The following is a 21,367-nucleotide window of genomic DNA, read 5'->3' on the forward strand; positions in this document are numbered from 1 at the left end:
TTTTAATCACCGCCATGCCACAATGCATGATTGGATTGGAAACCTAAAATACCTAATCTCATCCGAAGGGCCTACACGCAATTTCTTACAACCTTGAGATTATATAAAAATAATTTCAAAACACGAGGAAACAAATAGTAGTATCAATTCATGTAATTAGAAAATTAAATACTTTAACTTATGCCTCTCTTTTTCTTTTTTTTTAAATCATACATGTTACGTGAGATAGCAACTGGCATTTTTTTATACCTTCTATGCTAGCGTTGGTTGTGAGGTGAGTTCTTTTGGTAGTTTAACAATAACAAACCAATTAAAACCCACAATATAGGAAGTCAAATTTCCAAGAATTAGTTGATAAATTGTTACATATAGATATCTATATACTATCCAATGTCATAAATTCTATCCTTTTATGTTATTATTATTTAGAAAAATATTTATCATTTTAATAATGACATAATTTTATGTTATTTCAAGTAAAATAATTATATTTTGGTGATTTTTACCTTATCTCTTCTCCACAATATTTTCTTTCTCTTTCTTCCTAATTTTGTGGAGAAAAAAGAATATAAAAAATTATTAAATATGTATAAAAATACAGTCATTTAATTAAAAATACACAAGATTGTGTTATTTAAAATGATAAATACTTTTCCTTATTATTATTTTGTTTATTTATTTATTTTGTTTTAGCTACCCTTGGGTTTCAATCTAAAAACTAGTCAATTTTTTCAATTACCATATTCAATTAATCTTTCACACTCACATTAAAAACGAAAAACTAGCTTTCTTAGGTATCCACCCACTTTACCCAATCTAAATTTGTAGGTTTACTGTCATCAATTAACTTTTTTTTTTTCTTTTCTTAAAAAAAACCTACCTTATATTAATAAAAAATTAAAAAAAGTAGAAAATTTAACAAATTTGTTTCTCTTTATAAGAAGCAAAATAAGTTTAATGAAAATAATATCTGCCTTAATTACTTTGGAAATCCATGTGACTTGCCGTAGATGTCAAATAATTCCAATGATTCAAGAAACCGACTCGAGAAACAAAAAAGATAATTTATATTTTGTTCTAAATTTGCTAATTAAAATTTCACTTTTTTTTTGTTTACCAAAAAAAATATATAAAAAAATTTCACTTTTTTTTCTCCTACAATTAATCACTACTGCTAATATTATAATGACTAAAAAAAATAAAGAAAAACACTATATAAAAAATATATATAATTACAAGAAAATAAAGAAAAATAAAAATAAAAAGACAGATGAAATTTTCTCTCCAATGAAAGACACGATCCTCTTCTTCATATTCATTCTCTTCCTCTCTCTTCTTCTCTCGCGCTCTTTCTCTTTCTCTCTCTATTCATTGTTCCTTCCCCTCTCCGATCCTTCAATCACTGATCGTGATCATTCTTCGCTTCCCTCGGTTTCTTTCTCTGGTAATTGAATTTCTTTAAATCAAATTTTCAATTTTTTTTACTACAAGTTTTGTGCTTTTTCTGTGGCTATCTAGGGTTAAAATCTCGTTATTTTTTGTTTTTCGATGAAAGGAAAGAACTTGCATTTGTGGGTTGCGACCACATTCATCCGATTTTAATTTCTGACGTTCTCCTTTCAACCCCATTAATAAATTTGCTTTTTTTTTTTAATTTAAAAAATTAATTTTTTTTGTGTGAATTTTTAACAGAGTTGATTTTGGGGGTGTTCCTTGTAAGTAATATTGATATCTGAAACTTAGAGGCTGCAAGCTCTTGTTTTGATGATAACAAGGTAAGTTTTATTCTCTGTTCTTTTAGTGTTGTTTGATGGGTGGTGTATTTGGGAGGATGCTATGGATTAAGAATAATTTTTTTTTTTAAATTATATTTTTATGTTTTTTTTGGTCTCTTTGATGTTATTTTTGTTTATGTATATATTTAATGATTGTTATAATTCACAAGGGCTCTGAAATTCATTACTTTGAACTTCTCATGTTTTAATGATGATTATGGGGTTATTATTAACATGTTTGAAGGAATTTTATCAGGGGTGACTAGTTTTAACTCAGAAGGATATTTTTATTGGTGTTTTATATTTGGACTTGGATTGCTTTTACGCCTTCTTCCCTTCATGATCGTACCTTATTGGTTCAAGTTTGCTCTTTCTTGAAAGATGAAGCTGCATCTTACATGTCCTATGTATGTATCATAAGTTATTTCTCTTATTTGTCTAAGGGACAGGTTATCCACTGTCTAATGTTGATATATGAAATATTAGAATGTGAAAAATTGACTGCCCGGTACCCTTTATCTTGTGCAGAATTTGTGCTTTGTTATTATTTCATGTGTTCAGTTTTTAATTTATTTCTTATGTAACTGACTGGTTTTATTCACCCTGCCTGATATTTAAGGACTAATTTGCATAAACAAATCTCTACATTATGGACCAGATGACCCTTTATCTTGTGCAGAATTTGTGCTTCGTTATTATCTTATGTTCAGTTTTAATTTATTTCTTATGTATCTGACTGGTTTTACTCACCCTGCCTGAAATTTTAGGATTAATTTGCATAAGCAAATCTCTACATTATGGATCAGATGACGGATTCAGAAATGGATCAACAAAGGCAAGGCTATTTTCATTCTGAACCCTGTATCCTTTTGAGAGGCACCACCAGCATCTCACAGCCTAATATCCGCACCTTGGTGACAGCTTCAGGGAACACAACTAATGTTGATTCCCACTATTTACCAGATGCTTATGACAATGCTAGGGTGTATGGGGTTACACAATACAATGGCATTCCGCCTCAACATAATCTTGATATTGGTGTTGCAGCTGCAGCCAACTTATATTATTCTGGCATGAATCCTTCTTCTAGTACTGGTGTATTCCCTTTGCCTCTAAATCACAGAGCTTCTGATCAGTTGCCAGGTCCAAGCACATTTGCAGCCTCTGGAGTTTCTTCGGATAATTTCGGAAGAAGCACCGGTTTCGTGGATGATGTCAGAGGTCCATACAAAAGGAAAAGTGCTGAAGGGATTAGAGGAAATTACCAGTATTTTAATGCTTCTGCTAGTTCTTCAATTGCTCCCCCTAATGCAAGACACACTGATGGGGTTGCTATGATGGATACTGCATCATTTTCATTCCGTGTCCCTTCACTTGTGGAAGTAGGACCACATGCTAGTGCATGGAGCAGATCAGGCGAGTCTATCATGGTGCATGACCATAACCATTTGATTCATGGAAACTATTTAGGGCAGCACTTTCAGCCAGCTCCTCCTCCCTGGTTGGACCCGCATTTGAATAGTAATAACAATGATGGCCATACCACAACCTGGAATCAGTCTCTTCCAATGCCTTATATACAAGGTAAAGATTTTTTTTTTTTCTCTTTCCCTGTTTGAGGTTCTCCTTTTAGCAATTTTGTATCATTATTTGATATCCTGTAAGTAAATAATTTGTGACAACATGTAAGAAGCTCTTTTCAGGCTTCCTGATGAAAGCTGGAAACTACAGCTTTTTGGATGTGGTATTTTCAACCAAGCAATAAATTTATAAGAAGTCTTGTTAGTGACACTCAGTTTGTGCATAAGACTGGAGTAAATGCATGTGTTTTTTCTGTGTATGATCTTCCTCCTATGGTGTAAATTAAGTGACTGACTATACACACAAGTATATCTTTGAATTTGTTATGTTGGTTATGAGTTTAATCTGTCTGTCTGTCCCTATTGTTCTCCAGCACCCAATGTAAACGGAAGTTCATTAGAGAATGCAAGTATGGGTTTGCAGAGATATCATGATCCAGCTGGCAATAGAAATGGCCTTAGGTTTCCTCCTCCTCCTCCTCCTGTCAACCAACAGCACCATAATTATCATCATCCAGCATTGCCCATGCAAGGAGTAAGAGGCCACGGTATCAACTTTCACCCTCCCGCAACTGCAGCTTCATTTAGAGTTCCAACAAATCCTTCACGAAGTGCTGCTATCCCTACACAGACTGGTTTTGAGATGGGCCCTAGGCATGTTGGCCCTGCTCCATCAGCAGCCCTCCGGATTTACCGACCTCATAGAGGCATCATGCCAGAGACAACTCTTGGCCATCGAAGTCTTCCGCGCGTGGGCTTTCTCCAAGTTGATGTAATATGTCCTATTAACTACTTTTTTACTCTGAATGTTGTCCTTATGTAGAAACAATAATACTTTCTTCACGTTACAATCATGTTATTTTCTTAACAATTAAAGCTTATTCGAGTAGGATGTTGCTTTAATTGATGAAGTGGGAAATTTGGTTGACCATCACAGAGATATGCGCTTGGACATAGAGGATATGTCTTACGAGGCAAGTACACTAAGATTGATATTGTATTTTTCCTATCAATGTGGACATGTGTGAAGTCTAGGGTAATAAAGTTTTAGAGATTATGGAAAATTATAAAATTTTACACCTGAAATTTGACCGCAGGATCTTCTTGCATTGGGTGAACGGATTGGCAATGTAAGCACTGGTTTATCTGAGGAGACAATTACAACTCAATTGAAGACAAAAACTTATTTAACGCTTGCTACTGCTATTAATCTTGAGGAGGCACCTTCTGATGATCAGGAAACTGATTCGTGTATAATATGCCAGGTATAAACTTTTGGAGATGATATTTCATTCGGTTTAACTTTGGGAGATAGTTCTGCCTTTGATGTACTAATAATGAATTATGCTCCATTAATTGGACTTTTGTATAAAATTCCACAGGATGAATACAAGAACCAAGAGAAGATTGGAATACTTAGATGTGAGCATGAATACCATGCAGAGTGCTTAAGGAAATGGTTGCTTGTCAAAAATGTCTGCCCCATATGCAAATCAGAAGCTTTGAATCCTGGAAGGAGGGATGTGTAGAAATCAATGAAGTCAACATCTTTCTCTATTCCTGTCTTGTGGCCTTCTTGGCAAATTTATTTTTGAACATAATTCATATCTTGTTATGTAATTTGTATATGTACTTGCACATATATAGACAGTCACACTGCCCAACTCATTTATTGTTGGCACCAAGAACTTTGTATCTATCAACCTGTACAGACTTTGTTCTGTTTGATGAAATAACCTCAGGTAATTACACCACTACTGTTTTTCATTTATTATTATTTTGTTGTGTATGGTTGTAGGTCTCATAACCACCCGTGTGTTGTATATGGTTGCATGTTCTCTTGAGGTGGTATGCATGCCCGGTTATGTTCTAGAACTATAATTTTGCATTTTAAACTAGGTTTTTATAATTCTCATTCAACATGAGAATTGAAATCTTCCTACACACCTTTCGATTTTCGTGTTGACATGTTTTTATACATAATTTTTTTTAATATATGGGTCTCATATGTTTTTTTGTCTCTATAACGTAAGATTTCAATTCTCATATAACTTGAGAATTATAAAACTCTTTAAACTAATTCATTGATGTCAAAAGCATACTAATTTGTATTGTTATTTGGGAGTCGTTATATTTATCACTATTTCAAATTTACCACTCTTATTATCTGTTTGGTTATTGTTAAATGAATTTAAAATTAAGCTAATTTTTTATCTTTTTCAATTGTTGATTTTAAATTGATCCAACGATAATCAAATAGATATTAAGAGTATTTTTTCTTGTTAATTATCTTAGTTTACTATGATAATTACATATAGTTGCCTGCCTTAGATACATTGAGCAATCATTGTTGACTTGCACAGCACGTGGGAAATTAATAATTGTCACGTTTACAAAATATGTAAACGCGCCTTAATTGACTCAAGTTACCAATTCCACAATGCCTTTGACCTCAGTGAAAGTCTTCATTGACTTGTTTTTTACACGTGCTTAGATGGCATGAAGGCATTTTTGGCAGGATATTTTCGTTTCTGATGTTAGCCAAAAACGTGAAATTAATGCTGACTCATAAGTAGGAGGAGATATAGGGTGTATGTGAAAAGCATTATTAAAATAAGAGAATATGGTACATATAGCCCCTTAAATTTATCAAGATGTAAAATAACTATATTAAATTATTAAGCGGCACTATTTTAAACTTAGTTATGAAAATCGGACCAAACTGCTGTTGGACCGGGATGGAGTGGTTTGGTCACGCTTTAGCTACAAACCAATCAAACGATGTGACCTGGTCACATTTTGATTAGTTGGCATGGTCAACATTTATTCCACCAAGTTGTACAATTAATTAATTAAGAGCATATTTGGTGCATAGTATAGGATAATGTCTGATAGTATAAGACCTGATAGTATAAGGTCTGATTGTATAAGACCTGATTGAATTTTAATACTATCCAACATTTGGTACGGTATTATATAAATAATATATTGTATAAGATAATATCATTTAATATTTGGTAATGTACCGTATAATACTATATAGGATAAAAATAAATTTTTAATAAAAATATCCTTTAATAAATAATTTATATAGTTCTTCAAAAAATATCATATAATATTAATTTTTATAAAAATTTATTGATAAGTGTGTCTAAAACATAAATTAATTTTTATAAAAACAAAAATATTCAATATTTTAAAAATTAATTTTTATTTTAATATATTAATATTAAAATAATATATTAATTTTTGAGAAGTACACTAGTCAACGAAATTAATACATCAACCTCTTATCAGGCTTTATTCATCTCTCTTAGGCCGGATTAAGTTATACATCGTTTTGATGTATTAAGGGATCCTGCTGTATAAACTTATACTATACGATGGTCACACCAAACAACTGAAAATGTCATAACGTATAGTATAAGCTTATACTATCAGATCTTATACGTCACACCAAACAGGCCCTAAGACTTGGGAATATTGTGATAAGAATAGTTTGATTAACAAGCAATTAAAACTTGACATAAAATTGTTAAGGTGAACACAAAATCTAATGTTGTAGGATACATGTTAGCTCATGTAATAGACATAAAGTATATGTGGCTAGGGGTATAAATGGGCTAGGTCAGCCTACAGGAACCTACGACTTCGCCTATATTAGGTCAGATTTGGCCTATTACAAATAGTAAAATAGAATAGACCTAGGTTTTAAAAAAACATATTTAAAAAACATGCTATAGACTTTTTTTGTATATGTCGGGCTTATAAGCCTACAGGCCGGCGACCTATATCATATTATTTATTTTAAATAAAATAAATAACATTATTATTTTAATAATTTTGAATAATAAAATAATATTATTTTAGTTATTCTTTTAATTATTGAATGTTTATAGGCTTAAACAGGTCTAGGTCAAGGTTTTTATTTTTTAAATATATGGCAGACCAAACTTATAATTTGGGGCCTACACAGGCTAACAGGTCAGGCTAGACTCAATATTTTTTATACAGGTCTGGCCTATTTAAGCCAAAGCCTAGCCTAGCCTAGCCTATTTACACCCTATATGTGGCTCACTCTTTTAAAAAATAAATAAATAAATATTGGCACAAATTTTAATGTATAAATGAGAGTTATGTTATCTCATGTAACGTGAGAAAAATATACTCCAATTATTAATAGTTTGCTTTAAGGTTCTAATTAAATAAAGGATTTTATATTTGTTATGTTACGTGATGTAACATAACTTTCCTACACACAATTTTATGTGAGTCTCATTCCATGATTTTTCTCTCTCATCTCTTTTCTCAATTGTGTGTATAGAAAAATTATCTTACATCATGTAACATAACTTTTGATATACCCTTAAACAAAATAAGATATTGACGAGATCAAATTATAAAATCCAATAAAGAGTATACTCCATTTTGTCCTTAAATTGTAAAATGTTTGTCAATGTGGTTCCTAAACTAATTTTTTCAATTAAATAATGGAGTGCTTTGAATGACTCAATATGGTCCTTCTGCTTAAAGAAAATCAAGTTGAAATAAACTAGATTATTCGAGGATTAAATTGAGAAAAAAAATTAAAAGCTTAAGGAGTCACATGCAAAAATGGTGTTTCTTGTTCACCAAAAGAGTAATTTTCCATAATAGAATCATCAAAATATCAAGTAGCTTCCCCTTCCCAAATAACAATAAGATCCTTTAGTTTTTCGGTTCTAAATTGACGTATGGAATCCATGAAAATTCTCAACTTAGGGTGATAAGTATCATGCTTTGATTTTAAACAGCGGATACTTAATTTGTTTGATATTATATCAGAAAAATATTTCTGCAGTTAATGCAGATAAATTGTCTGCATTTACTTTCAAAACGACGTTGTTTTGAGATTGGAAGATTAGAAACTTATAATTATAAAGACTATAATAACCCTGAAATAAATTAAAATTACAAAAATATCATGATTTCCGTCCCAAAATGACGTCGTATTAAGCTTACTGCAAATAACTTATCTGCATGCGAATCCATATTATATTTACATAAACATTGTATCGCATGTTAACCGTTTAAGGCTGCTGCATATAATAATAACATAAACTTTAGGCCTGCGCTTAACGTGCCAGGATTAGGTTCTTAAGTTGTTCAAAGGTAGTAGTGGTGGTACATCACTTGAGGCATAAGCCACTAAAGCTGCACTAGTTTTGATATTGCCATCATAATACACAAATTATGAGTTGGACATAATTTAGAAACTAACTAATATTTCTTTGACATCCACACAAAAAACGAGATTTTTTCAACTAGAATATTAAAATGGTTCATAAATTCTTCACGAGCTGGTGCAGCCATATACAGTAGAACCAAGTAACTAACAGGAAAACTAGAAGTGTAACTAAGAAAATTATGAGACATAAACATCATCTAATCAAAGCGAAAGTGACATACTTCTTCCATTCACTAGGAGAGAGGAATAAAAATTGCATGATAAATCTTGGATGATATTTGAACATACCGGAGATGGCCTTCACTAGATAAAAGCTTTCTAATTCAAAAAATAATTTGTCAAGTTTAACTTAAACGAAAATTAGACCGCATTCCAATGGATTAACTCTAATTACATTGGCACTACTCTTCAAAAAAAAAAAAAAAAAAAAAATTACATTCCTCTTACTTTATCAATTGGTTTTACACTTTAATACCCTTATTTTTTTAAAAAAATAAAAATAAAAAATACATGTACTTAAAAAACGGAGGTAAGTATAATTTTTTAAATAAAAAAAATGTCAATGCAATTTCCGCTTTATTTACTTTCAGGGTCAAATTTTTACCAAAAAAAAAATTTCAGGGTCAAATAAATATTTAAGACTGCTGGGAAATTGACCTATTTTATTTCGAGTGTTACCATTTGCTTCCTATTCTTTTTCCAATTTTAGATAATATAAATTATATTTTATTATGTTTTTAAGTTTTGTGTAAAATAAAATACATTTTATTATGTATTGTCATTTAAACTTATGCATTTTTTTTATTTCGCCCGTTCTTTTACTCATTCTCCCATTTTTTGTTTTTAAGGTAAAATTCTGCCCCCTTTTTTTTTTTTGAAGTCAAGTTGATATTTCACCAGACAATAAGCATATGAATTTTACAAGTTGCAGACAGTAAATAAGGTTGAAACCATAAATGCCATCCAAACAGAGATAAAGCAAGCAAATAACGATTAGTTCTATGCAATAAATATAGGAAAAAACTACTCTTATACTACATGTAATAACTTTCTCTCCTACACACTCTTCGATAACTATGTCACCTTTTTCTTTTCTTTTCTTTTTATTTTTCAGATGGTGGAGTCCACAAATTTATCTCTATGACATGAGATAACTTATCTCCCTTAACCTGAGATTAATAAAACCCATAAATATATCATATTATTATGTTATATATATAGCTTTCTTTTGAAACTTCTTATAAAATCCAAATGATTTTTTTTTGTGTTCATCCAAAAACAACAGCAAGTCCTTATCATTTTCTTTTTCTAAATGAGAATAAGCCTTCGCAACATAGCTGAATTCCTGTCCATACATATAGGATGCACATGCTGCTTTGTATGCGAGTAGCTGCAAATCACCTGCTCCATATAACATTTGGTAAAACAAATTAACATTGCTAAAATAAAACAATAATAGTACGTGAATGTGTTGCAACATGTCTAGTGAAATTGATTCATATACTCAAGTGTAAAAAATTTTCACGCTATCATCCAATCATGTCTTGCAATATCATTGAAAGAGATTGATCCCCATAGTTAGTTATATCATAGTCAAACTCTTCAAACAATATGACAATATATATTTGGATGATAGTGTAAAATAATTTCTCACATTGTAAATCAAAATTAAACTCTCAAAATATATACCAGCTTCAATCTCTGATTCAAGCTTGCTATTGCTGAAATGTCTTGTTAACCACCACCTACAGCGAAGCCTCCAAGACTTTCCTGATATTTTTGTAAACATTGTTGGGGTTTTGCTGAAGGAACAATGTTGCCTATGTCCATCTTCATGTTTACCGGGGCATGCAGACATGCAGTCCTCTTCATAGTGAGATAGTCTAAAGAAACATGAAGAGAACACCCTCCATGTATTGTACTCTGCATCTGTAGCATCTAAATGTGAAGCAATCATTTCCAGAAGAGATTCAAGACTATAGTCTCCTGCAAAATATCACAAGAAACCAATTAATGACAAAGGCATAGTGCATTATTGAGAATATAAAGGTATTGCTTTGTCTGTAACCTAGAAATAAAGTTATTACATGCAAATATTTCTAAATTATGCAATGTAGCCAAGGCGTAACATCCAATTGAAGGCCAGCTTATTTGTAATTTTAGAGGCACTCGAAAGAAAAGGGTATTTGAAATATTATTGAATTGTGTATTAATCTGATACAAAGAGGTCTCTATTTATAGAGACTAAAAAACCTAATTCTTGACCTAATGGGCTTGGCCCAATACAACAAATACTAATAATAATAAAAGACCTAATATTTACAACACTCCCCCTCAAGCTGAGGAATAGATATTTATCATTCCCAGCTTGCTAGTAAGTTCTTGAAATCTATCTGAAGGAAGTCTCTTTGTCAATAGATCAGCTAATTGACGCCCAGTGGGAATGTATGGAGTGGTAATCAACCCGCTATCAAGTTTCTCTTTGATGAAATGGCGGTCGACCTCAATATGTTTAGTCTGATCATGTTGAACTGTATTATGAGCTATACAAATAGCGGACTTATTATCACATAGCAGCTTCATAGGTCCCTCACATTTTATTTTGAGATCATCAAGTACAATTTTCAGCTACAGTAACTCACAAATGCCTTGAGCCATAGCTCAAAATTCAGCTTTTGCACTTGATCTGACAACCACATCTTGTTTCTTACTTCTCCATGTCACCAAGTTACCGCAAAGAAACATGCAATAACCAGTGGTAGAACGACGGTCAGTCACGGATCCAGCATAATCAGCATCAATGTAGACTTCTAAAGAGAGATTACCATCACGTCGGAATAACAATCCTTTACCAGGAGTAGCTTTAAGATACTGAAGAATTCTCTCTACTGCCTGCATGTGTTTCTCCTTTGGATCGTGCATAAACTGACTGACAACAGTAACAACATAAGCTAGGTCTGGCCTAGTATGAGCCAGATATATCAATTTTCCAACTAGCCGTTGATATTGTCCTTGATCAACTGGAGGACTCCTCTCTTCAAAGCCTATCTTGTGATTCTGCTCAATAGGAGTATTAGAGGGTTTACACCCGAGCTTCCCTGCTTCTTTGAGAAGATCCAAAACATATTTCCTCTGACTGATAAAAATTCCTTTGCTTGAATGAGCTACTTCTATCCCTAGGAAATATCTCAGTTTCCCAAGGTCTTTGACTTCGAACTCAGAGGCAAGTCGTGTCTGCAGAATCTGTCTCTCCACAAAATCATCACCTGTGATAATAATATCATCAACATATACAAGGAGCACAGTAAGTTTCCCATTTTGGGAGTGCTTGAAGAAAAGAGTGTGATCTCCTTGACTCTGTCTATATCCTAAGGTCATCATAACCTTAGTAAACCTTCCAAACCAAGCACGAGGTGACTGTTTCAATCCATACAAGGCCTTTTTTAATCGACAAACTTTATTTTCCCCCTTCGCAGAATCAAAACCAGGCGGGATTTCCATGTAGACTTCTTCTTCTAACTCACCATTGAGGAAAGCATTTTTCACATCAAATTGATTTATATCCCAATTGTAATGGGCAGCAAGGGACAACAAGATTCTCACTGTATTCATCTTTGCAACTGGAGCAAAGGTTTCTTCATAATCAATGCCATAGGTTTGAGTGTAATCTTTGGCGACTAATCGAGCCTTGTATCTCTCAAGAGTGCCATCAGAATTATATTTCTGTGCATAAACCCATCTGCACCCTACTGCTTTCTTTCCGTTGGGTCTATCAATAACCTCCCATGTTTTATTTTTCTCCAACGCATTCATCTCCTCTTGCATGGCTTGAGCCCAATTCCCATCTTTCAAAGCTTCATGTACTGATTTTGGGATTGAAGTAGAATCTAGTGCTGAAACAAAGCTTTTGTGCTGCACAGAAAGATTAGCAGAGGAAACAAAATGGAAGATAGGGTATTGAGTACAAGAGGGACAGGAAGAACAAGTTTTCTTGGAACAAGATCTTTTTCCTTTTCTTAAAGCAATGGGTAAATCATGTCATCAGAAGTATTAAAATCATGATCAGAAATATGAGATTCAGGACTTACCAGTGATTCAGACGATTGAGGTTGCTGTTGAGGCAATGTGGGTTGTTTCCTTCTTTGATATACCAATTCAGGTGTTACAATCTTCCGTATCTCTGGTGTACTTGATGTATCAGTCATAGGAGGATCAGTTACAGGAGGATCAGACATAGACACATTAGGAACAAGAACAAGAGGAAGAGACACTGACACAGGTGAAGGAGTAGACACTGAAGATTCAAAGAAGGAAGGTGATGAGTCTTCTGGTGAATTGTTCTCCCCCTGAAGATGAGGACCTTGGAAAAAAGACTCAGATCCTTGAAATGTAACATCCATAGAAACAAAAAAAATTCGACTTCCAGGGTGATAGCACTTGTAGCCCTTCTTATCAGGAGCATATCCAAGGAAGACACATTTAAGAGCCCTAGGATCCAACTTACTGCGATGCTGTTTATGAATATGAACAAAAACAATACACCCAAACACTCGAGGAGGAAGACTATGCAAAGTTGGAACAAAAGGAAAAAAAAGAAGTCATGGAGTGAATAAGACTTACATGATCGAGAACCCGAGTGGGTAGACGATTGATCAAGAACGCTGCAGTAAGAATGGCATCTCCCCAATAGCATTTGGGTACATGTGTTTGAAACAGTAAGGCACGAGCAACTTCAAGAAGGTGGCGATTTTTCCTTTCAGCAACCCCATTTTGTTGAGGGGTGTCTACACAAGTAAGTTCATGAATTATACCTTGATTTTGTATAAATTGGGAAAAAGAGTGATTGACATATTCAGTACCATTATCTGTCCTTAGTCTTTTGATTTTTTTACAAAATTGAGTCTCAATCATTTTATAAAATTGAAAGAACAGATGTGGTACCTCAGACTTTTCACGCATTAAGTAAACCCAAGTTACACGAGTGCAATCATCAATAAAAGAAACAAACCATTTATTTCCAGAAGAATAAGGGACCTTAGAAGGACCCCAAACATTAGAATGAATAAGATCAAAAGGTTCAACACTCTTAGTAATACTAGAAGGAAAAGACACACGATGATGCTTAGCAAATTCACAAACATCACAATGAAAAGACTCAACAGATTTAGACAAAAACAATGACGGAAATAAAGATTTGAGTAAACTAAATGGAGGATGACCCAAACGCTTATGATGCAGCCAAATTAAAGAATCAGCAGTTGATTGACCATGAGACATGAAGGTGTGATCTGTTACTTAATTTGCGGGAGATTGTGACACCAGATAGTACAGCCCACCTTGCTCTTTAGCACTACCAATCGTCTTCCCCGTGGCGAGATCCTGAAAAACACAATGGGTAGGGAAGAAGGTTACAGTACAATTCAAATCTTTTGTAATTTTGTGAATAGAAAGAAGATTCGTGGAGAGTTTAGGAACATGAAGAACATCCTTAAGATGTAAGGACTGCTGTAAGTTTATGTCACCAGAACCCGCAACTGATGTATGTGAGCCATCAGCTATGGATATTGTATGAGTTCCAATGGTAGGATGATAAGAAATAAAGGAGTCAGCACAACAAGCCATATGATCAGTAGCACCAGAATCAACAACCCAAGAATGTTTAAAATCATTACATGAAGAAATGAAAGAATGAGTTCTGGAGCTCATACCAGTCATAGCCAAAGCACTAGTATCAGATGGCTTACTCAGATAATCAAGAATGGTTCGGAGTCGTTCCAACTCATCTGGACGAAATGCAGATTGGGTCTCATTAGGTGCAGGGGTTATTTCAGAAGAAGTAAAATGCGCTTGACCATGCATCCTTGCCATCTTTTCTAAGACAGTTTGCTTTCCATAAAGGCGAAAACATAAATCCTTGATATGACCTGTTCTTTTACAATAAGAACACCATCGATCATCTCTCTTAGGTCTAGAAGAGGTACCATCATAAAATTTTGAAAAAGAACTCATTTGAGAAAAGGCCATACTGCACATAAAATGGTCAAAGAAAAGCTCCAAGAAGCCAAAAAATCACAAATAAATACCAAACGATGTCCGATCAAAGAGAGGAGCACAGATCCAGAAAGAGGATGAAGGGACGATCAAGATCGCGGTGGTCCGATCCGGAAAAATGGTCTCACGCGCCGCCAAGCGCCGGTGAGATTGGCTGCGTGTGGGCTTCACTCGCGGTTGAAGGGGCGGCGCGTGTGGGCGCGTGCGGTGGCCGTCCGGTCTGAATTTTCTGGAGCAACGTCGTCCGGTGAGCGCGGTTCTTTCTGGGTCTGTTCGGAGTTGAAAAACCACCGGGAAAGGGTCCAATCGTGATGAACAGATGCTGTCTTGTGATGAAGAATAATGGAGACGATGAACAGTAACAGAGACGATGAACAGTAACAGAGATCCAGTATAACAGAGATCTTCTCGGTCCAAGAGGTCCCCGGAAAAAAAATCCGGTGGCGGCTGATGGCAGCGAGAGACAAAAAGAATAAAAGGTTCTTGTTCTAAAGACAATAGGCACGGAAGCAGAGCCCTCAGGATCGAGAGCTTTGATACCAACTTGAAAGAAAAAGGTATTTGAAATATTATTGAATTGTGTATTAATCTGATACAAAGAGGTCTCTATTTATAGAGACTAAAAAACCTAATTCTTGACCTAATGGGCTTGGCCCAATACAACAAATACTAATAATAATAAAAGACCTAATATTTACAACAGAGGCCAATACAGAATATTGAAGCTGGGAGTTCTTCAATAATTCCAAATGAACTCCAGTCTCCAACTCTTTCAGGATCACTTATTTTTTGTTTCTTTTCCTTTCTTTTTATTTTCCACCTTTTGTCATAACCCTCTTTCAAGCTAAGAGATATGAAAAATATTCAAATCATATAAAAGACCGAGTCAGAGTGAAAGTACCATTTTCATGCATCCTGATAAGTTTTGTTAAGGAACCACAACATGTTGGATCCTTCTTTAATATATCTTCATAACAGCTAAGAAGAAAGAGAGATTTGTTTCGATCAAAACGCTCCAAGAGAGCAGCCCTTAATCTGCAAGAGTGAACATCCGCTAACTTTGTAAAGATAACAAAAAGCATTGAATAAAGTACCACAACTTGCTTATCTAAGAAATTGCTGGATTAATGACCATATTTCTGTGCGTTAACAATAATAAGATAAGGGATGTGTACCTAATAGGGAGTACAGAGGCTGAACTACAGCATTGCTTCTCAAGGATATTTAGAGCCTCATCAACTTGACCTCCAATCAGCAACAGCTGGCAACAAAAAATAAAGTGAAGCAATTGTTGATATCTCAAACATTATTCCAAGCAGAAAACAATTGTTGAATAATTTAATGTTTACAGCAGATCCAAAATATTATATACACCTGCATACAGAAAAGGAAACTTACTGTAAGATTGCAGATCACAATTAGTTGCTTTGTGCTAGTTAAGATGGAAAATTGATTTCAAATAATCCAAGCTGCTGAAATTTCCATATTATGTGTGATAAATATGCATGCGGATGGAGTTAAGGCCAATTAGAAATACTAAGCATCCCAGATCCCCCAAAAGCTTGGATGTTAGGTTGAGACCTAAGAATATTTTTTAATCTCTTAACACACTGTTTCATGCAAGAATCTCTAACCCACCCTTTCATGCAAGGGAATTTAAGGATGTGCTGATGTGCTCAAGCCTACTTAAATTTAATTTAATTATGAAGAATAGAGATTACAAGGATTGAACTCCTAAGAGGATTTAAAAAAAATACAATGTCAAGGACCAAGTGTCGCAAAAGCTTAAGTAATTGAGACTAGGAACAGTTTTATGTCTCTAGCAGTACCATATTTCAGAAAACATTGCGTCAGAAACTAATTTATGAATAACATCATCATCACCAACTTGCAACATATATTATTGCCAAAAATGGGAGTACAAAATCTATCAGCTTCATCTTTTTTTTTTCTTTTGTTGGGGGAGGGAGGGGGATTGGGTTTACATAACTAGTTATTTCTTCGGCAGTTGTGAACCTGATTTCTAGTTTACCAGTCAACACATTAAACGAAATTCAAGATGTAGTTATGTGGATCCAAAATTATTTGAAATTAGTGCGCCATACCTGTATCAATGGAAGTAATGCCACTGATCCTGAGGGTGTTGAGTTGAGAGCTTGTTGTAAATATTTCACTGCATTTTTATAATAATCAGTATGCTGATTTCTGTGCATGTCCATGAACTCCTCAAAACTGTTCTCATCCGAAAAACGCAAGGGCAACAGCCACAAATCAAGTCTCCCTATGTAAATGCATAATAAGATCAATATTGAAGTTACAGGTGAACCAAAGAGTAATCACTATCTAAACCTAGAAATGCTGAGTAATATTTAGACTGATAGACTAATCAGGGGTTGCAACAAAAAAGCAATCATGGAAAAAGAGAAAATTACAACCTAGCCTTATCAGGGTAATGAGCAAGACAAAATATTTTTGGTCCGAGAAAAAATATTAAGGTAGGTAAATCCATATACAATTATATGCACACATTCGCATTCCCACACAATTATGTACCCACAAGAAATAGATTTTTCCCGTTAATGATTAATCAGCAAATAAAAAACTTACCAAGAGCATACAAGGTATCATGTGTAAGAACTCCATTGTCTCCAATTTCTTTTTGCTCATCAGAATTCAAGTAAAAACCCTCCGGCTGAAAGTTCTGACATTGTTTTTCTCTTTCATTGTTAACATCAACCTCCATAGAAACTCCCATGTCTTCGTTGAAGCCAACATCCCTTGGTATCTGCTTATCATTCATGACAGAGGAATCAGAATCACATTGATATTGGGAGTCTTCCATGTGGGATTCAACTGTATTATGCCACACTGAGTGTCTAACTTCGTTGCTATATGAGGCTCCCTCCATATGTGAGTTCTCTTGCATGTCATACTGGTCTGAATCTCTCCACTGGAATTCTTTGGGGATGGAAGAATACCACATCTCATAGAATGTCAAACCCATCATTATCTTCGACACAGGATCAATATCAACTTTTTCTTGCTCCAGGCTAGAGGAGAAACCAAAAGACAAAATAAATGAAAAAGAAAAGAGAAAGCAAAAGGAATAAGAAGAAGAAAAAAATCAGAGCCTGGTAACCCCCACACTCAAATCTTGCGAGTATTTCTGAAGTGAAAATCATCATTAATGAAGGAAAAAAAATTGTCAATGGAATGTTCGCATTTAATACCATTTTATATTACACATAAGTTAAAAAACATGTCACGGGTATTTCAGTCATATTAAAGTCAAGTTACATTTATTTGACAAATTGTATCTAGACACTTAACTATACTGATACCGATAGGGTTGTTCACTTGTTCTATAGCGACTTATATATACTGATACTTATGCTAGATGATAAAAGAAACAATTTCAATGTATCTTTTGCGTAAATTTCTTGAGTGGTGAGAATCCTAAGAGCTCTGTATCTCTCTTAGGTAGCTGACAATTTCCAGTATATTTAGAGTGGTGAGGTGAGCTAACCCATTTAGAAATCTTCAGTGTGTGTGACCTATCTAATGTTGTCAAAATCGAGTTTCTGCATAGAAACGGAAAGAGATGGCAGAAACGTAAATCGTAGAAACGACACGAAATGTAAAGTTTCTACTGCTTATGGTCCAACTAACTAACTAAATAAAAATATAATAATAATGGCATACAACAAGTTGACCACATTATCTAGCAACGACAAGTTGTGAAACAATCCATTCCTAGGCATCATGGTAAGACTCATAGTTCTCCATAGAGGCAAAGGACTAAGCATTAAAAACTAATATTACATACCATAGAGCAAGCTGATATGCATCCCCAGTATTGCCTTGCATAAGACAGAATAACATGAACTCCAACTGAACTGCATATCTGCTCTGCTCCACAAGTAAAATTCTACATTAAGAACTGAAGTCTTAACAACCAAGCTGGCAGCATAAATTCATAACTAATGTATCAATTGCAAAACATAATTTATTTATCAACTAGAATTAAAGTAAGCATTGGTTGTTAATGAAGACTAGATTTCTGATATAGAACTACACCCTCCACCAAAGAAAATTCAAGTCCTTTAGAAGACTCTCAATCTTTTATTGAAATTGTTATTTTTCTGTCTGTTGTTTTTGTCATTCATAACAATTTCTCTCAGCTTAAACCTTAAACTTTCCATTTTACATACTTTTATACGAAAAAAGTAAGGTGATAACCAACAGGGACTGGAGAACCAGCCATAAGTCAAAAATAGTTAGCTGCAAACAAAAAATAAATTTTGTAAACATTTAACATAAAGGTAACCATTATAAAGCATTTAGGGGGAAAAAGTTTCTGAAATATACCTCCACCGGCCAACTCTTCATTGATCCAATCTTCTTCGACCAAATATCATATATATTCTTGATCCTTGATGGATTAATAGAATGGCTTTCCACATGCTTAAGAAGCTCCAGTAAAACCTACATACATATATATGTATACCAGCATACATTCTGGTGTTCAGAAACTAACTATGGATATGAATGATAGAAGAAATTGCAGAAACAAAGTGTAGCAGTTTCAACAGGAGGGTAGAAAGGGAATAGGAGCAAGGCTGAGGCACTTTAATCAATTAAAAAAGACTTCATGTAATATGTAAATCATAAAAAACACACAAGAATCATGTTATCAATTCACTTCTATTAGCACTGCATATTTGAAGTCATGAAGGGACCGGTATTACAAGTTACAACAGCCACCAAGATTATAGGTATCACAATTACCATAAGAGCTTGCTTATCTAAAGAGAAAAGTGACATTTTAGGTACAGTTTACCAATCAACTCAACTCAACCATATAAAGTCATGAATACAACCATTAAGGAAATCCCCGTAAGGATTTCTGAGTCAGATTATACCATTTTCATCTCAGCCAGTAAACATATATCTCTCAAATAGACTGTGATCAAACAATATGATCAATAACTGAAGCGAAGTTAACCTTTTGGAAGCAAATGAGACTTCACACTGCCTGAGCCATCTTCAGATACCAAAATTTCAAGAACCTAAACTTCTTATAAAATCTTTCCAGTGTTCCAAAACTCACTCATTTATTTAGTCCTTTTCCCCTTCATTTCCCCCGCTTCTTCTTTTCCCCTTTCTTTTTTCACTTATTTATATATATATATATATATATATATATATATATATATATATATATATATATACTATTTTTTTTAACATTTTGTATTTCTCGCATGGTTTCATCTACCGCCGACTCCAATTAATTTGAAATAAAGATTAATTTGGGATAAAGATGATATTGATGTCGTTGATGATGTTCCAAAACTCACTCACTCCAACCTCAACAATCATATATCATAAATTTTCTTCTTATCTCAAAGCCCCATAAAACAAAAAATTTCAGAAATTTGGAGTAATGAATCAAATATACCGAAAACTTAAGACGGTTCCTGAAGGGAGAGGTGTCGTTAACGGTTCCCTTCAAGTAAGCACTGAGAACACCACTGGCTTCGACCCAGTTGTGCTGTTTCACGAGCCTCTGCAGCAGGTAGCGCAACCTCGTACGGTGTTCCGACCTCAGAGGTTTGGGTGCGAGTCCGAGGACGTAAGAAGGCTTTGCGAGCGACAAGAGGATTCTCTTGGCGAGCTTCTCTCGCGCCGCCACATGGCCATCGTCGTCGAGCTTGTACTCCTTCCTCTTACGGTGTTTGGACCTCCTCGTGGTGGCACCGCCATTATTGTTGTCGTCTTCCATGTCTAACGCATCAACGTCCGTTGTTAACAAAAACAAACGAAACAAAACAACCTCTGAGCAACTTGCGTGACAAGAGAAGAAGAAACGGGCTAAGTGGGCCTTGGAGCCCGGCCCACTATTGTTATCTTTTTGAAGAAAATTGGGTTTCGGTGGACGTTGTTAGAGCGGAAAATCATAATTTTTAGGAAAATTGTGGAAAAGTCACTTATTCGAAAATGTTATCAGAAAAATATTTGATAAGTTAAAATATCATAGGAATTTTATTCCAAAAAAAGTGTAAAATTGTCCCAACACCTGAGATTCCAAGAATACCACTTTTTTGGATGACATTTTGTGAAAAAATTATACAAAAAATAAAATTTCGAAAAAAATCAAATTTCAGAGAAAATTTTCAAAAACTTTATACCAAATATGAAAAAAATAAGATTACCATTATCATTTTTCTGGTAATCTCAAAAAATTCACCTTACCAAACACTCCATGCTTGATATCTTTCAAAAATTTAAATATCGAGATATGGTAAGATTATTTTTTAGATATAAGGTATTTGATTATTACTTAAAATTTTATAAAATTAATTTTTATTCAAACTAAAGAGATATATGAATGTAATATTTTTTTTTTGAAAATTCTAACTCCAAGTTAGTTTTAGTTTTTTTTTTTTTTTTTACTTTTCTTATTAAGACGGTGCTAGTAATTAGAAAAGATTTTGTATTGGATTAAGATTTTAAAGAGTTATTTTTGGATAGAAGAATTTATTGGTATTCAAAATAAGATTTTAAAGGATTATAAAAAAAAGTCATTTAATACTCGATTTATCCAAATCCAGGGGTGTTTACTTAGAATTTTAAACAAAAAGTAAACAATATTTTAGTATCTAAAAATCTAAATTTTTTAATGGGAAATATAAATATTATTCTTGTCTTAGAATCCTATCTTAACTTTTTAGGGA

General features: G+C 33.9%; 2 protein-coding genes across 3 annotated transcripts; one reads left to right on the plus strand and one right to left on the minus strand.

Moving 5' to 3' along the window:
• Positions 1 to 1,303: 1,303 nt before the first annotated feature.
• LOC133302453 (probable E3 ubiquitin-protein ligase ZFP1) lies at positions 1,304 to 5,104 on the plus strand. The gene is made up of 7 exons (XM_061502225.1): positions 1,304 to 1,444; positions 1,693 to 1,775; positions 2,543 to 3,359; positions 3,730 to 4,127; positions 4,246 to 4,329; positions 4,453 to 4,620; positions 4,738 to 5,104. Exons 3-7 carry the CDS (start codon positions 2,573 to 2,575, stop codon positions 4,882 to 4,884), a joined length of 1,584 nt encoding a protein of 527 aa, XP_061358209.1. The 5' UTR covers positions 1,304 to 1,444; positions 1,693 to 1,775; positions 2,543 to 2,572; the 3' UTR covers positions 4,885 to 5,104.
• Positions 5,105 to 9,641: 4,537 nt separating this feature from the next.
• Positions 9,642 to 20,430, minus strand: LOC133302456 (uncharacterized). 2 transcript variants are annotated; one of them, XM_061502229.1, is made up of 9 exons: positions 20,092 to 20,430; positions 19,002 to 19,118; positions 18,460 to 18,542; positions 17,241 to 17,683; positions 16,739 to 16,806; positions 15,809 to 15,894; positions 15,535 to 15,668; positions 10,272 to 10,568; positions 9,642 to 9,983 (listed from the first exon to the last, which is right to left on the minus strand). In XM_061502229.1, the coding sequence occupies exons 1-9, from the start codon at positions 20,413 to 20,415 to the stop codon at positions 9,787 to 9,789; spliced, it is 1,749 nt and encodes a 582-aa protein (XP_061358213.1). In that variant the 5' UTR covers positions 20,416 to 20,430; the 3' UTR covers positions 9,642 to 9,786. The 2 variants fall into 2 exon arrangements, with proteins under 2 accessions (XP_061358213.1, XP_061358212.1); XM_061502228.1 differs by having other exon boundaries at positions 16,739 to 16,914.
• Between the last annotated feature and the right edge of the window lie 937 nt (positions 20,431 to 21,367).

Source organism: Gastrolobium bilobum, unplaced genomic scaffold (assembly GCF_033153095.1).
Source record: "Gastrolobium bilobum isolate Gb01-03AN ecotype WA unplaced genomic scaffold, APGP_CSIRO_Gbil_v1 utg15844, whole genome shotgun sequence".
Taxonomy (NCBI): domain Eukaryota; kingdom Viridiplantae; phylum Streptophyta; class Magnoliopsida; order Fabales; family Fabaceae; genus Gastrolobium; species Gastrolobium bilobum.

What these genes read in the sequence shown, in the direction of transcription:
- LOC133302453 (XM_061502225.1), top strand. Translation starts at nt 2,573, where the DNA reads ATGGATCAGATGACGGATTCAGAAATGGATCAACAAAGGCAAGGCTAT. An exon ending in TGGGCTTTCTCCAAGTTGAT is followed by an intron (nt 4,128 to 4,245) that starts GTAATATGTCCT and finishes TTATTCGAGTAG; the next exon opens with GATGTTGCTTTAATTGATGA. An exon ending in ATTCGTGTATAATATGCCAG is followed by an intron (nt 4,621 to 4,737) that starts GTATAAACTTTT and finishes AAAATTCCACAG; the next exon opens with GATGAATACAAGAACCAAGA.
- LOC133302456 (XM_061502228.1), bottom strand. Translation starts at nt 20,415, where the DNA reads ATGGAAGACGACAACAATAATGGCGGTGCCACCACGAGGAGGTCCAAA. An exon ending in GCATATCAGCTTGCTCTATG is followed by an intron (nt 17,684 to 18,459) that starts GTATGTAATATT and finishes TTTCTCCTCTAG; the next exon opens with CCTGGAGCAAGAAAAAGTTG. An exon ending in TGAATCAGAGATTGAAGCTG is followed by an intron (nt 9,984 to 10,271) that starts GTATATATTTTG and finishes TATATGGAGCAG; the next exon opens with GTGATTTGCAGCTACTCGCA.